The following is a 15,757-nucleotide window of genomic DNA, read 5'->3' on the forward strand; positions in this document are numbered from 1 at the left end:
ATCTATCAATACTGCAAGCTCATTCTTTCATTTTTGCTACAGTAAATTCTTTATATTTGACTTGATCTTCGATTAGGCGTAGACTACATTGAGAACATTCATTGCATAGGTTAATGAAAGATAGCAAATTATTCTTGTGAAATTACTGTCTTGAGCACAAATATTTGTTTCATAAAAATAAGAAATGTATTCAACAAAAGAATCTGTATCATCTCATTTAGATCATAGAAGGGCAAGTGGTCAGTGCTTAATCCTTTTCGAGAATACAATTACAGACGATACATCTGGACTGAGCTGAGTACAGGTTGGTATTAGCAAATAATTTTGCATCTGGACCAGAATGGAGATGAGACTGAATGCTTTGAAAAGACCTATTGGCTTCAGACTATTCATATGCTTAAAGTTAAGTACGGGGTGAAGAGCAGTTTTGAGTACACAGTGGCAGTAAAACTAGGCCTTAAATAAACAAAATAAAATATCTTACATGAGTAGTTTTTTGTAGTGGCCCATTTCAGCTGTTGCTTTCTGAAACTTGAGTCCAATTGTCTCTACTTGATTTGTTAAATCTGAAACAACAAATACATCTGTTTTTATTTCTGTATTTGTATGCCCATCATTTGCTTTTATAATATGGTGTGTTATATTTGCCTCTCACTTATGTAGCTGCTCTTTATAGAAAAACAAACAAACAAACAAAAAAACCAACCAGGTAACCCAGAAAAATTAATTGACTTATCAAAAGTTTCTGTGATAAGTAAATTGATAGTTTCTAATTATAAACCTTAATTATAAACCAGGCTTCCAATAATCCTCAGTAATGAATAATGCATAGTATCTACCTTCCTCAAGAAAGAACACATTTGTTTTTATTTCACATTTTCTCTCAGCTAAATGTTATCCCCAAAGCTACAACATCGATCAGCTTCAGTAGCTCATTAAGGGCATGTCTGCACTTACCTCCAGAGCGATCGATCCAGCAGGGGTTGATTTATCGTGTCTAGTGAAGACATGATAAATTGACCGCCGAGCACTCTCCTGTTGACTCCCGTACTCCACCAGAGCGAGAGCCGCAGGCGGAGTCGACGGGGGAGTGTCAGCAGTCGACTTACCGCAGTGAAGACACTGTGGTAAGTAGATCTAAGTACATTGACTTCAGCTACATTATTCACGTAGCTGAAGTTGTGTAACTTAAAATCGATCCCCCCACAATGTAGACCAGGCCTAAGAAATCGGATTTTGCCCTTTTCCCAACAGAAAGTCTAACATGTTCCCTCTGAGCCATAAGATTAATTCTAGCTTCTTCCACTTTAGAAATACCTTAACTAAAATGTAGTGGCAGTACAGATGCTGCTGAGTCTTACTTATTTCATATAGCTTCTTTATACAAAAAAACTCACAAAATTAAGTGATGAAAGACACCTGTGACCTCACCTAGTCCATCCCCTGTTAGTGCAGGTCTGGTTCCCTGAAGTACATTTTGTTGTCATTGATTTTAAGGCAAGAAGAGACCAGCATGTTATCTAATCTGACCTCCTGTATATCACAGGCTGCCATCCCACCTCCACCACCTATACACTAAACCCAACAACCAAAATCAGACCAAAGTATTACAGTCCACAGGAGACTAGACTATTATGTGCCACAGGCAGAGAATGGGAGGGGCCAAGATGCACCAGTGCCCAAGGCTCCCGCATAGAGAGGAAAATGATTAAGTGAGATATATCCGGATTATCCTGGCAAGTGACTCATTCCCACACGTTGCAAAGGAAGGTGAAAAACTCCCAAGGTCAGTACCAATCTGACCTGGGGGAAAATTCCTTCCTGGCCCTACATATGGGGATGAGTTAGACCCTGAGCATGTGAGCAAGAACCAGCCAAAAGGCTCTTGAGAGAAAGAATGCTCAGTGGCACCTCAGAGCCATGACCCACCCATGGTCATCTCTGATACTGCTGAGGAAGGAGATAAACCAAAGCAGAATAGTGGGGGGAGGAGGGAAATGAAACCTCTTCCTGGCTCCCGGCTGGTGCCCAGCTGAAACCTGAAGCATTAGCTTTTAAGGCACATACAACATTAACCAGAAGTGAGCCCCAGGGCTATTGAGCCCCACCTTCCATCATCACAAGCAATCCCATCATACAATCGCACTCATAAATTTGTTCAGGTCTTTCTTAAAACTAATTATTTGCCCTCACAATTCGTATTGAGTGGCTTTCTAGAACCTCACCCCTCTGATGGTTAGAAACTGTCCTCTAATTTCCAGCCTGAATTTGCTCACCACCAGTTTCTATCCATTTGCTCTTGTGCTAACACTGTCCTCTAGCTTAAATAGCTCTTCACCCTCCCTTGTATTTAACTCCTATATATTAATAGACAGCAATAATATCCCCTTTTTTGCTAGGCTAAACAAGCCAAACTCTTCCAGTTCATAAGATAGTCCCTCCATTCCCCTGATCATCCTAGTAGTTCTTCTCTGCACCTGTTTCAGTTTAAGTTCATCTTTCTTGAACATGGGTGACCAGAATTTTACAAAGTATTCCAAATGAGGTCTTCCCAATGCTTTGTACAATGGCAAAAATATTTCTCAATCTCTAGTGGAAATGCCTCACCTAATAAATCCTAGGCATTTGCCTTTTTCATAGCTGCATCACATTGACTTATATTCATTCTGCGATCAACCCACACACCCAGTGGTTTGCTCAGTCGAGTTTTAAAATCCTAGTTTTTTAAAATAATGTGCAATTAAAAGGTAACACTGAATATTCCTTAGAGGGTAAATCCTATCAGGATCATTTTCTGATAGGAGAATGTGACCCCCTTTTTCTGTCTGGCTAACAGCATGCCCTTATTGACTGAAATATCTACTCATTTTATCAAGTTGGCTTTCCAATACTAACTGTATCTATTGAAAGCTCAGAGCAGGAACATTTAATACTAGCATTGTTAGCACAGCTACAATACAAAGTATTAGAGAGAGCTCTCCTTAAACTATCAGAAATAATAAAAAGCTTCTTTAGGATGAAGTCTTCCCACTAACTTAATTTGGAGCTGGATCAGGCTCCATACAATCAAGGTAGAACTAACTGTAGAAACATCTTCCCAATATGCATCTGCCTGCCACTGAGTTAGAAATGGACAGTAATAAAAATTCATACCATATAAAATTCCATTGCCACTGTGCATATGTACCTCTGATATAATACTTGATGTATGTTGCTGAATTAATTTTGGCAGTGCTTGTAGCCCTTTGAGACAGAAAATCTTTTGAAATTGAAACAATTTCTATTCTGATCTTTATAAACCAAAGTTCATAATAATAAAAATGATTAAGAGAAGGTAAGCAGATCTTCAGAAATGTTAACTTCTTTTTAATAAATGTGATTCGATGCATATAGATAAATGATCGCTACAAGTTATGGATGGAAAATCTGAACTTCACAGATCCCCTAAGGAGTTAAATCTGTTAACTTTTATTAACTTTCTTCCCATTCTTTGCTGTGGATACAGAACCATGGGATGTGTCCCCAGAAGGCTTCACGACACACAGAGGAGAGTGCTCCATCAATGAGGACACAATAACTCAGACAGGGCTTTGCAGCGGGACTGCTCACACCCCAGCTAGGCTAACCCAGGTGCCAGTCACCCAGGCTAATTCTGCAGTAAAGACATACCCTTAAGGACAACACCGCAGCAACAGAAAAGCTTTAATTCCCAAAGATAAAAGGAGGCAAATTTACTTTTAAATTTGAAGTTGTAGCGGGATAATTTAGCTAAGATGTGGTTAATTTAACAAAGATGTATTCCAGCATGGCAAAAATTATGTTTAAAACTGACCTAGTAATCTTAGCAGATGACACAAAACTGGAAGAGTCCTGGTGGTTTGGGATACAAATCAATGACGGACATTTGTTTATTTTAAAACTATGTTTATGTGACAGATATCCTTCCGGTCATAACTTCCTCACAGCTGTTTTTAAAATTGCCATGACAAAACATGGCTGGGTTACCCAAATTATGTTATCTGTTTTACAAAACTGTACAGTAGGTAATGACTAACACCATGACCTTTGTTTTCCAGCGCTCAGTATCCATGACTTTTCTAAGGACAGGAAGTTGTAGCCAAGTAAATCAAGGCTAGATAAGACCACCTGCACTATACAGTTACTTCAATTTCTCCAAGAGGGCATTCCTCAACAATGTGTTGTTGTGTACAGTCTTCCAAAGCTACATTATTCAGCTTTAATTTCCTGTCATTCAGAATGACATTGGATTATGAAGTAAATGGCCTTGAATGCCTACAGAACTTAAAAAAAAAAAAAAAGAGGAAATGTTGGCTTTAAACACCAAGCAGATGTAAGGCGGAACACATAGCAACAATCCAAAATTTACCACAGCAAGTTCTACTCTGATGTGACTGCTTTTTCCACAGAGATTAAGTAAGGATCAAATTATTTTAGATGAGCTAGGCAAAAGAAAGAGCTCTTAGCCTCTCTTCATATGGGGACAGCTGCTAATACGACAGCATTTCATAGTCATTTGATTTTTGGCAATCAGTCATTTAAACATTTCTGTGATTCTGGAAGGTTTCTGGGCATTGTGAATCTGCATAGCTGTTATGATCTATTCTCTCATGCTAGGAAGTGGGGCTGCAGAACACAGTTTTGGAGTGAAGGGAAAGGAAGAGTATAAAGCTTATTCAGTACCAGTAGCTTAAGAGCTATTTTTTTTTTTTTACTCAATTTGTTTCAAGATGTTTTTATAATGATTGTGCAGCACTAAGAGCACTGGTTAAGAGTGTTCATAAATATATATACCATTGGTGGATTATCCAATGCGCCAGTGTTGCCCAGGGGCCAGTCCCTGGCAGAAGCACCAGGCGAGGCAGAGCGGGTGGGAGAAGCCCCAGTGCTCTGCCCCTAGTCCCCTGCAGAAGCCCAGGGCAGCAGAGGAAGCCCCAGGGCCCAGCTCTTTCTCCCTGTCACGCCCTCAGGGCTAAAGGAGCTCTTATTCTCTGCTGAGGCCCCAGGGCCATGGGTGGGGGGACAGAGCCTCTCCTGTCTTGGGGCTGCAGTGGGAGTGGGGAAAGGAGCAAATGGGTTGCAGGGCCGCAGTGGCAAGGTAGAATGGGAGGAAGGGGCAGAACGAGATGGGGCTGTGGGCAAGGACGCAGGCAGAAGGGACAGAACAGGGGCAGGGCCGCAGGCGGAAGGGGTGGAGAGGGGCCTCCACTTGCAAGGACCTCAGGAAACCTTAATCCACCTCTGATACACAGATTCAATTCAAGGACCAGATCATGAAAGTCCGTTGTGCACAGAGCTCCCACCGGAGCCAACAGAAGTTCTGCAGCAGAGGGTGTTGCAGTGTTTCCACAACTAAATCTAGCTTCACATGAAGTTGAAGGACATGTTAAATTGCCATAAAAAAGAGGAAAGTACAAAGGAGGATGGTAAGACAAAAGTAACTCATGCTGAAAAATTGCTGGGTAAAGGAAAATGCTAGATACATAAATGGTGTAATCAAATAAAGTAAAAATTTCATGCAGCAATGAAAATAAACATTGCTATAAGCCACAGGCAACAAAAACAATCAACTGGTGTTTCCACTTTGCAATGTGAAAACCAAACCTAGCTTGAGATGACATCTTAAACTACTTTCAGTTCTGGCAGGTTTCAACTAAAACCATGTCAATATTTTTTTGTTTTATTTATTCATCTTATCTTAGCCACATACCTCACCCAAAGAGATACTAACTCGTCCTTGTCGAACCTCATGGGCATAATTGCAATCTTTCATTCACAATAGCCCGAAGAAGCAGTTAGCTCCTTTTTAGAGCAAGATAGCTGAAAGAATAGGAGCCACCAACCAAAACATAGCTTAGCTCCTGACCAGCCTTGAATGTCACCTATGTGTCAAGGGGGGCTCTGAAGAGAAACTTTTTTAAGCTTCTGGGGCATGCAAATAGGGCAAGGCTCACTGCCTGACCAGGGAATTGAACCCTGGACCCTCAGATTAAAAGTCTGATGCACTAAGATATGTGAGTGGAGGGGTTTCACTAGGGGATGAATGCAGCATCACGGAAGCAGATAGAAAAGGCAGCAGAAAACCAAGACAGCCAGAGAAGCACTTGTAGCATGATCCCAACAGACAGCCAAGAGAGAACTTGTTGAGTAGAGCGCAGGCTGGAAATAAAGAGGCTTGGAATATTAAGTAAGGAAACTGCCTCCTGTTTCATTCCTACTGTGTTCAGGGGATCCAGACTTGTACGTTCTTTGTAAAAAACAGGACTGCATCAAAGAAATACCTGAGGTCATCATCAATTTATCTTCCTAAAGTAAACAACCCGCAAGTCCCTGAATATTGGCCAATCACTGGGGGCAAAAGGAGTAACAATATTTAGATTTTCTTAGAATTGCAGTACTGGAGCAGATGGGGATATACATCTAAAGACTTGATAGACCCTTCTGAAGAGCATTTATTTTAAAAGATTAGCCAGTGGAGGAGGTGGGAGATAGAAAAGGGATATGTATATGTATATTATGCAGTCAGAGTTACAACAATTTATGCAACTTTGGGTTTATCGGGAGACCAGAGAAACACACAAAATCCCAAAATGTAATGTGCACATCCCTTCAAGAATATTTATATTTTACTTAACTTTTCCTGCACCACATACTTTAAGGTGAATTATATATAGGATGTGGAGAAAAACACAAGGTCCAGATTCTGAACTATTATACATATCCAGAGTAATTCATTGATTTTAAGAGAGGAACACTGTATTTACACTCTAAATTAGATCAAAATCTGATTTTAAAATTTACTAAATACCTGTTAACAGACATTTTCTTAATCATATCACAATCCTAACTCCACCCCTTTTTCACTAATGGCCAGATTGTGAGCCCATTGGTGATAGTTACACAAGAAATTCCACTGAAGCTAGTGGGACTATTTGCACCCATATGAGTAAGGAGCTCATAATATGGTTGATGATATGATTACTCTTGATAATTAACAATGACTCATTCTGTCCAAATTTCTGGTCTCCCGAAATCCAAACCTGAACTCCCTGGTAGGTAAGGAAAAGTTGTTTTTACAGAGCCTCTTATCTTCAGTCTTCCTAGCCAATCATGAATAGGCAGGTTGTAATAGGTAAGGAAAGAAAATAGAGCTTCTGTTCTCTCCTTTTTTAGAAGAGGTATTTTCTCTTCACTGTTCAAGCCACAAAAATGAAACATGTTACCGTAAATATACTCTTTCACGGGAACTCCTGCTTTTTTTGAAGATCAAGTGAAGAAGGGATCATCCTTCCATAACCAATCTCTGTCTTACCCACTATCTCCCAAATACATAACCCAGGGTGACTAAGAAGGGCTGAGGCTCTTTTTCCATCCTTCTTATTTTTTCCTCTACATTTATAGTGCTGTTGAAAAATGTTGATGAGCCCCTGTTGGACCTCCTCCCCTCCGATAGTCACAATGGGTTCAAATACCAAACACCCACCCTCAAATTGGAGTAGGAGGAGCGCGGGAAACACTCAAAAGTACTTCAAAAGTACTTACAGCATGAGTAGTTGGTATTTTAACTGAAGCCCATCTAGACCCACTGGACGCTATTCTCTTTATGGAATCATACTGCACATCTCTGCTCCTTCAGAATGGTTTCATTAAATCATTAAAGACAGTACCAAGAAGAAGAACAGACTACTCCTTTCTCTTTCCATCTTATTTCACATTCCTAATGTGTAGAAAAGTGCTTATCTCCCCTAACACACAACCTTGCCAATGATTCCTCCATCTGTCTACCTTTCCCAGTCATTCCTCAGTATTCATTACTAACATGTACTGCAGACCAATGATAGGACTAGCATCAGAAGGTGTATGTATAGTGAGCAAGTTAGAACCAAAACTTGTGACTAAATTTTATGAACCAGATGGACTTGAAAAAAATAGCAGCACCCTTGTGAAAGAGAGAGACTTTATAAATGTGGTCAGGTGCAGCAAAGAAGTTGCCTGCTGTCACACATAGTGGCTGGTAGCAGAAATGAGAGTAAGGACATGAGCCCCATCTCACAGGAAAATGTGTTAATGTAGCTCCTTTGCTGCTTCTGGCCATGAGAATATGCATGGGGTCTCCACCACAATTTGTCATAATTTCTTTCAAGTCCTTCTCATTTAAAAGAAAATTAGCCACTCTATTCTATTCTATCCTGACATTTTTTTTGGCTCTGCTGTCTCTTTCCCCTCTAAGTAACATGTCGGGCAATAGCGTGGCCTGGTATATTTTACTGAACTCCTAACTCCAAAGATACTGAACAAAATTGGAAGAAATTTAAAACAAACCAACCAATTACTCAATCTTTTGGCTGAGAGAACAATGGTAAATTTCAGGCCAAAGGGATAATTCTTCAGCAAGTCATGTGAGCAAGGGAAAACAAAGGATTATAGCAGAAACTATTTTGCTGCCTTCATTGCATTAGCTGCAGTTGAGTGACTGCTGTAATATGAAATGCCCACAATGATTTTACAATTGTTCATTGATTGAGCAACAATAAATATAGCAAAAAATTCTGTTTATAGAAGTTAAAATTCTATTTAAAAAAGACTGGCAGTAATAATAATTACATAAACTGCCAGTCTTCTGTTCATTTTTTGAACACTCAGTCTATTTAAGTACTAAAGCAAAAAATGTGACAATACACTCAAAATAGTTGATGAAAATAAAAAAAACAAAACAAGGACAACTGGGTTTCACTCTGATCTTATTCACATCAATTTCCTGCGAGTGTAAATCCATTGACTTCAATGGAGTTAATCCTGATTTCCAGTGGTGTATTTGAGATAGGGTGACCAGACTTCCCAATTTTATTGGGACTGTCCCGATAATTTATGTGTTTGTCTGCATCCCAACCGATGTTCGGTAGGGACGTGAATTGTCCTGATATTTTGCCCTCCAGCATACAGGTGGAAGGGAGTCCCAATTCCACCCTGGCACCACCCCAACTCCACTCCTCCCTCCCCAAATCTCCGCCTTCAGCCCCACCCCCTCACTGTCCTATTGGATCCCTCCCCAAATCCTTGTCCTGGCCCCACCTCTTCCCCAAGCATGTCACATTCCTCCTCCTCACCCCTCGCTCCCAGGCTTGTGCTAATCAGCTATATGGTGGCGCAAGCGTTGGAGGGAGTGGGGAGAAGCAGGATGCGGCAGCCAGCTCAGGGGAGGTGGAGGCAAAGCGAAGGTGAGCTGGTGAGGAGGGGCGGGGAGTGGAGCTGCTGGTGGACCCACCAATTTTTCCTATGCTCCAGTAGCTCTTGGGTTTTTTTGTTGTTGTTGTTTTCTTTGCTTTTGTTTTCTTGTTTTTTTTATGTTTGCTTTGAAACAAAAAACTTTATTTTGATAAAAAGAACATGTACTTATTGTGTAACATAAACCTGATAGCACTATGGCCCCAATGTAGCAATAAGCACCGCATAGACAGATCCTTTCACCTGCATGAAGGTCACACTACATTTGTTATTTTTAATGAGCAGTTTAGGAGGCCAAAGGGGGCTTGGGAAAATAGCCAACCTAAAAATCTTTCTACATCTCTCACCTTTTTACATTCCCAAATTCTACCAGACAGCAACATTAAACATTTCATTTGCCCTTAAAAAAGGCTATATTATGCAACTCCTTTGCTAAATTTTGTTACTGATTTTTTTTAAAATATGCCATCACACAACATTGCTCAGACGACATTTTATCTGTTTATTTACATTTTGCAAAAATGTAATACTAACATTGAGATGGAATTCTATATAAACTGTTGCACTTATGTTTTCCACATAGAATATCTACTATTTCACTTTTCAGTTATAAACACTTTAAAAAAAAAACTGACATGGGCAAAATAACATAACCTAATGCTATGTTAAACAGTACAATAGTCAGCTAAACTAGAGGCGGTCATGGTGACCCTTCAGCTACTGGCATGGTATTGCTGAGATGCTGGAGATTCCACACAATCATCCCAACTGCTGAGATAACCTTAAGTGAACCATTACGTAAACTTCGTAAGCGATTCCTCTTCTCAATAACACATTTAAGTAAAGAAAGAGTGAGGAGAAGAGAAAATATAATAGTACACTTTAAAAACTTCTTAAATAAAGGAGTAATATTATTTAGCACTTATGCAGCATTCTAAATTTTCAAATTACTTTCCAAACATTAACTAATTAATCCTCTAATCACCCCTGTGAAGTGGATAATTTCACTCATTAATTTATGTCTGTGCTGAAAGCATAGTTGGCAGTGATGTTCTCTATGATCTATGAACTCTTGTAGTGGAAAATTTTCAGGATGATATTATCATGTTGTGACGGGGTGAGTGTCCCCGTCCAGTGTGGGGTGAGTTCACCCCATCCCTCAAGCTGTCCTTTGCCTCAAGGTGGTGAGATCTAAAGGCTAAAATCAATAGGGTAACCCTGATTCACAGGGCAGCGAGGCCTAGTGACTGGAGTCAATAGAATTACCCTGGTACGCAGGGCAGTCAAGCCTAATGGCCAGAATCAATGGGGTTTACCCTGATTCACATGACAGCACGGCCTAGCAGTCAGAGTCACTGGCGTTGCCCTGAGTCGCAAAGTGGTAAGGCCTATTGGTGAGAGTTGATGGGCTTCCACCTGGGGGCTGGTGGTAAGGGGTTAGTGGCCAAGATAGGAGGACCCAGGGCCCACCCTGCTCCACCAGGTCCCGGCCCAGAGCCTTAACAGTGGTAGAGTGTTCCACCATTAAGTCAGCAGGGCTCCAACCAAAACATGCCGACTTCCCACAGGACTATAGCTAGTCCTCCCTGGGCCACTTCCTACCATATCTTTTGGAGCTGTAGTTGAGGTGTCATCGGGGTCTCCGAGCTTTTCGGCACATGCGGTTCCTGGTGTCCACAGACCCTTGGATTCCAGTCTGAGTCTCCACAGTCCAGATGCTCTCAGGATGGAGCTGGAAGGAGCATCCTTCCTCCCTGGCGCTCAGCCCAGAGCTGGGCTGCTCCCTTTTATACTAGTGCTGCATCAGAAGCATGCATAGTAGGGACATGTGGGCGTGGCTTCCTCGGTCCACAGTGAGGAGTTAACCCTTCCCCATCCACTGTGGAGTGAGTTCACCCCATCACACATGTATATAACTTTTTCAGAGTACCCACACCATTTTAAGCTTTCTTTTCAAAAACCATGCCTTCCCATTAAGTTATATTATATTGTAGTAAAAAAATGGAAACCTTGGTCAATAGATCCTAACTCAGTCCCAAGGAGAGAGGCCGATCTATAGTTACTTATATTACCACTGAATACCAAGACCAGCTGGGCCAGTTGGGGGCTATAAGAATCATAAATGCCTTCTCAGATTTGACTTTCTGAATGACTCTGAACCGAGAGAGAGATGGAAGGAAAGGTTCAGAGAAGGCATGTTCTCCATCACTCAGAAAAGTGCTCACCACCTAAATAATATGTCTTTACTTTTTGATTTTCTGTAGAGGTGAATGCATCTAGTAGGTGTCATTCAAATCTGGCTACTATTCTCTGGAAGGCACTATTGTTCAGTTATCATTCTTTCCAGTTCAACCTTTTCTTGCTGAGCCAATCTTCTTTTATTTCTATTTGATGTTCCTCTGACATGAACAGCCTTAAATAATACTATATTTCCACCAAGGAGAACAGAAAGATTATTTGTCAGTGTAGGACTGACTGCAGAACTGCCCATCCCCTAGTTTAGTGAGGTAAGTTCCTGTGGTGCTCTTGTCTATTCTTACAAGCAGGCAGCCTCCTTAGAAGTGGTCCTGAAGATGTAGATGAACTAGCTGTTCTGCATGTAGTTCCAGAAAAACAATATTTTGTCTTTCTTTTTAGTGTGGACCCTGAAAAACCTCATTTCTTTAATGACCTACCAAGCCTAGCAGACTTCCACTAGTAATCTGAGTCTCCCAAAATAGCTGTAGAAAAGTGGTACCCTGCATTATATGCTCCCTCATTAAACATCACCAAAGAAAAGACGTTGCAGGACTCCTGCCTCAACACTACTCCCATGACATGAAACTCATCAAATGATCCCAAACTTGTAGAAGAAAAAGCAGGAAAGGTTACATATGCAACTTTGTCCACTGAACAACATCCATGCAAAATACCATCACTCCCAATAATCTGAAAAATTGATAACCTGAAAATTTGTGTTGCATTATCCTGGACATGGGCTGGACGACACACAAATATTTTCATTGGATAGGATGACTTTGCCTACTCTGAACCCCCAGTGAATAAGGCAGGGGTGGGCAAACTATGGCCCACAGGCCACATCCAGCCTGTCAGACCTTTTGATCTGGGCCTCAGCTCCCACCAGGGAGCAGGGTCGGGGGTTTGCCCCACTCCAGTACTCCAACCAGGGAGCAGGGTTGGGGTTGGGGGGTTGGCCTGCTCCATGCGGCTCCCAGGAAGCAGCCAGCATGACTCCTCTCTGGCTCCTACGCAACATGCGGAGGCATGGCCAGGCGGCTCTGTGCGCTGCCTCATCTGCAGGCACCACCCCTGCAGCTCCTACTAACCATAGTTCCTGTCCAATGGGAGCTGCAGAGGTGTTGCTTGTGGATGGGGCAGCACGCAGAGCCGCTTGGCCGCATTTCCACATAAGGAGCCGGAGGGGGGACATGCTTACAGGAGCTGCTTGGGGTAAGCGCCATCCAGAGCCTGCACCCCGAGCCCCCCCAACACCTCATTCTTCTACCACAACCCTGATCCCCCTCCCACCCTCCAAACCCCTCAGTCTCAGCCTGGAGCACCCTCTTGTACCTCAAACCCCTCATCCTCAGCTCCATCCCAAAGCCTGCACTCCCAGCCAGAGCCCTCACCCTTGCATGCCCCAACAGTCTATCCAAGCCCTAATCCCCTACTGTCCTCCTACACCCCAAATGCCTCATCACTATCCCCAGAGCTCACTGCCCCAGCCAAAGCCCTCACCCCCCCCCTTGCACCCTAACCCCCTCCTGCACTCTGAACTCCTCATTTCTGGCCCCACCCCAGAGCCCGCATCCCTATCCAGAGCCCTCACCCCCTCCTACACCCCACCCCCAATTTCATAAGCATTCATGGCCCATCATAGAATGTCCATACCCCGATGTGGCCCTCAGGCCAAAAAGTTTGCCCACCTCTGGAATAAGGGATCTGCTGGTATGAAGATGCTTTTTTCTAGGTTTATGATTTAACATGAACTCTTGAATAATTATCTGTGAAATCACTACTCCTCTTTGGATAAAGCCTTGAGTAGAATGATATCCAAAAAAGCGAATAAATGACCTCTTCCTCAGGTTTGCCATGCTGATACCTTCAGGGCTTAGCATAGTCCAAGTGGCAGCACCCTATCTAGGTAAATGGTTCTGTAGAACAAAGAGTATGAGGAACTGATGCTGGGAAGGCCACACAGAAGTATGAAGATTTATGTCCACCAAATCTACTGATGGCTGTCACAGGTAGAATGGAAAGTAACATCTCTATCCTGAAGGAAGTCCTTCTCACATTTCAGTTGAAATGCTCCAAATCTAACATTGCCCTCAATTCTTCATTCTTTTTTATAACCATGACTAACAAGAAGAACACACCTGAGAATTCTACGGTCCCAATATCTAATAAGCAATGAACAGCTTTAGCAATACCGGTGAATTTCGGCCAGGAAAGGTTAAAGTTTGGCAAAGTTACAAGCAACCGAAAAGAGGGTATTATAATGGGAAGAGTTGGGCCTCCCTGACTATCGGTGGTACTACCAACTCCACACATACTAAGAAAAAGTAAGGATTTTCTAAGACTGGACAAATGGCTCCAAAACCAGAGCATTGTTTGGTAAATGAAAGGCACAGATTTTTTGAATAGTGATAGTAGAACAACTGCCTTATTTGCATTGACCTGCCACATCCTAGCTGAGGACAGTGGCGTACAGTACTCTAAAGTTAATATATTACAGTATGCATTCTGGTGGCTGTGTAATGTATTACCATGCAGAGGAGCCAAAGTTCAGATTTCTGAGCTGCTGGGTCTGTGAGTGGTGCAGTGGAAGCCCCCTCATTCCTTTAGGAGGAGACATGATGAAGCAGCGCTGAGATCCAGAGGGACCCACATCCAACCCTCTTTACCAGAGGGAAGACTACCTCATCACTGCATTAGGCCTTTAGAATGGCAGGGAGTAAAGGAAGGAAACATGATGGACACCTAACGGCCTGTTCTTCTGAAAAAAAATATCCCATCCACATGCCCTCATTAACCCCTCCTTGCCAATGTGGGGCCTTTTACTCGTCACAGAGTTGGTATCAATGTGCAGCTAAGGTCAATTAAGCAAATAAGTTGTTAGATTGCATAAGGAATGGGATAGTGAAAACTATTGAGAATATTATAATGTCTTATATACAATGGTGTGGCCTCATCTGAAAATTGGGTGCAGTACTGGTCATCCCATCTCAAAAATTCTGCAGAACTAGAGGGGGTTCAGAGAAGGCAAGCAAAAACGGTCATGGGCCTAGAAAAGCTCTCATATAAAAAAACGATAGAAAAGATTGGGATTTTTTACCCAAGAAAGGAGACAAATGAAAGGACATGATAAAAGTATATAAAATAATAAATTGTCTGGAGGAGGGTTACTCAAAAGTGGGTCACCAGAATGTGTTGAAGGGTTGTGTGGGAGGCCTGGAGGAGGGGGAATGTCATGGGCACCCTGCAGGGCTACGTGAGCTCGGCTTCCCACTCTAGGTGCTGCAACCTGGTGAATGGGATCGCAGCATCACTCAGGTTTCGTCCAAATGCCCCTCTATCATGATGACGAGGGGGCCAGCCAGGCTAAATTTGAGTGAGTGGTGCTGTGACCCCATATGCCAGGTCTCAATATCACTCACACAAATTTGGCCTGGCTACTCTGTATGCGGGGTGGGAGGGGGAAACGTGTGGAGGGGGGCAACCTGAGCAGTGCTGCATCCCCAGAGAAGAGAGCCAACCCCAGCTAACCCTGCAGAACAGGAGCCGCTGCTGTATACACTGTGTACTTATTTGTTACTTACTTATTATTTAGTACATTAATGCATATAGTATATCTCATGGGTAAAATATTATAGTAAGCCAGATATTTTTTGCGCTAAAGCTACTTACTGGGTCACAACAAGCCATCAAAGTTTACAAGTGGGTCCTGAGCTCTCCACCCCCCCCAGTAGTTTGGGAAATTTTGTATTCTCTGTCTCCTGACACAAGAACAAAGGACTTTCTATTAAACTGAAAAGTAGGAAATTCAAAACCAATAAAATACATTTTCACACAATGAGCAATTAAATGGTGGAACTCACTGCCACATGAAGTTGTTGAGACCAAGAGTGTAACAAGATTTAAAAAGGGACTGTACATTTATATGGATATTAAGAATATCCAGAATTGTTATAATTAATCATAACAAATATTTTCTGAAAGAGATATTAAACGTCAGGCTTCAGGATTTAGAACTATCTCTAACTTCTGAAATCAGGATGAAACCTCTGTCTGGGAGAAAGATTATCTCATATCTGTCCACTGCAGGGTTCTTACCAGGGCTGGCTCTAGGCACCAGCCCAGCAAGCAGCTGCTTGGGGAGGCCAATGGTGAGGGGCGGTACGTCTGGGTCTTCGGTGGCAAATCGGTGGCAGATCCCTCACTCCCTCTCGGACAGAAGGACCAGCCGCCGAATTGCTGCCGAAGACCGAAGCGGTGGCAGTAGAACTGCAGATCG

General features: G+C 42.4%; 1 protein-coding gene across 1 annotated transcript in view; it reads right to left on the bottom strand.

Annotated features, from left to right (window-relative positions):
* Positions 1-15,757, bottom strand: part of LEKR1 (leucine, glutamate and lysine rich 1) — a 136,482-nt gene that overhangs the window by 48,439 nt on the left and 72,286 nt on the right. Inside the window, exon 7 of the mRNA XM_032805522.1 lies at positions 485-566. Coding sequence (XP_032661413.1) covers positions 485-566 — 82 coding nt within the window. The remainder of the gene's footprint in view (positions 1-484; positions 567-15,757) is intronic.

This window comes from Chelonoidis abingdonii, chromosome 8 (genome assembly GCF_003597395.2).
Source record: "Chelonoidis abingdonii isolate Lonesome George chromosome 8, CheloAbing_2.0, whole genome shotgun sequence".
Taxonomy (NCBI): domain Eukaryota; kingdom Metazoa; phylum Chordata; order Testudines; family Testudinidae; genus Chelonoidis; species Chelonoidis abingdonii.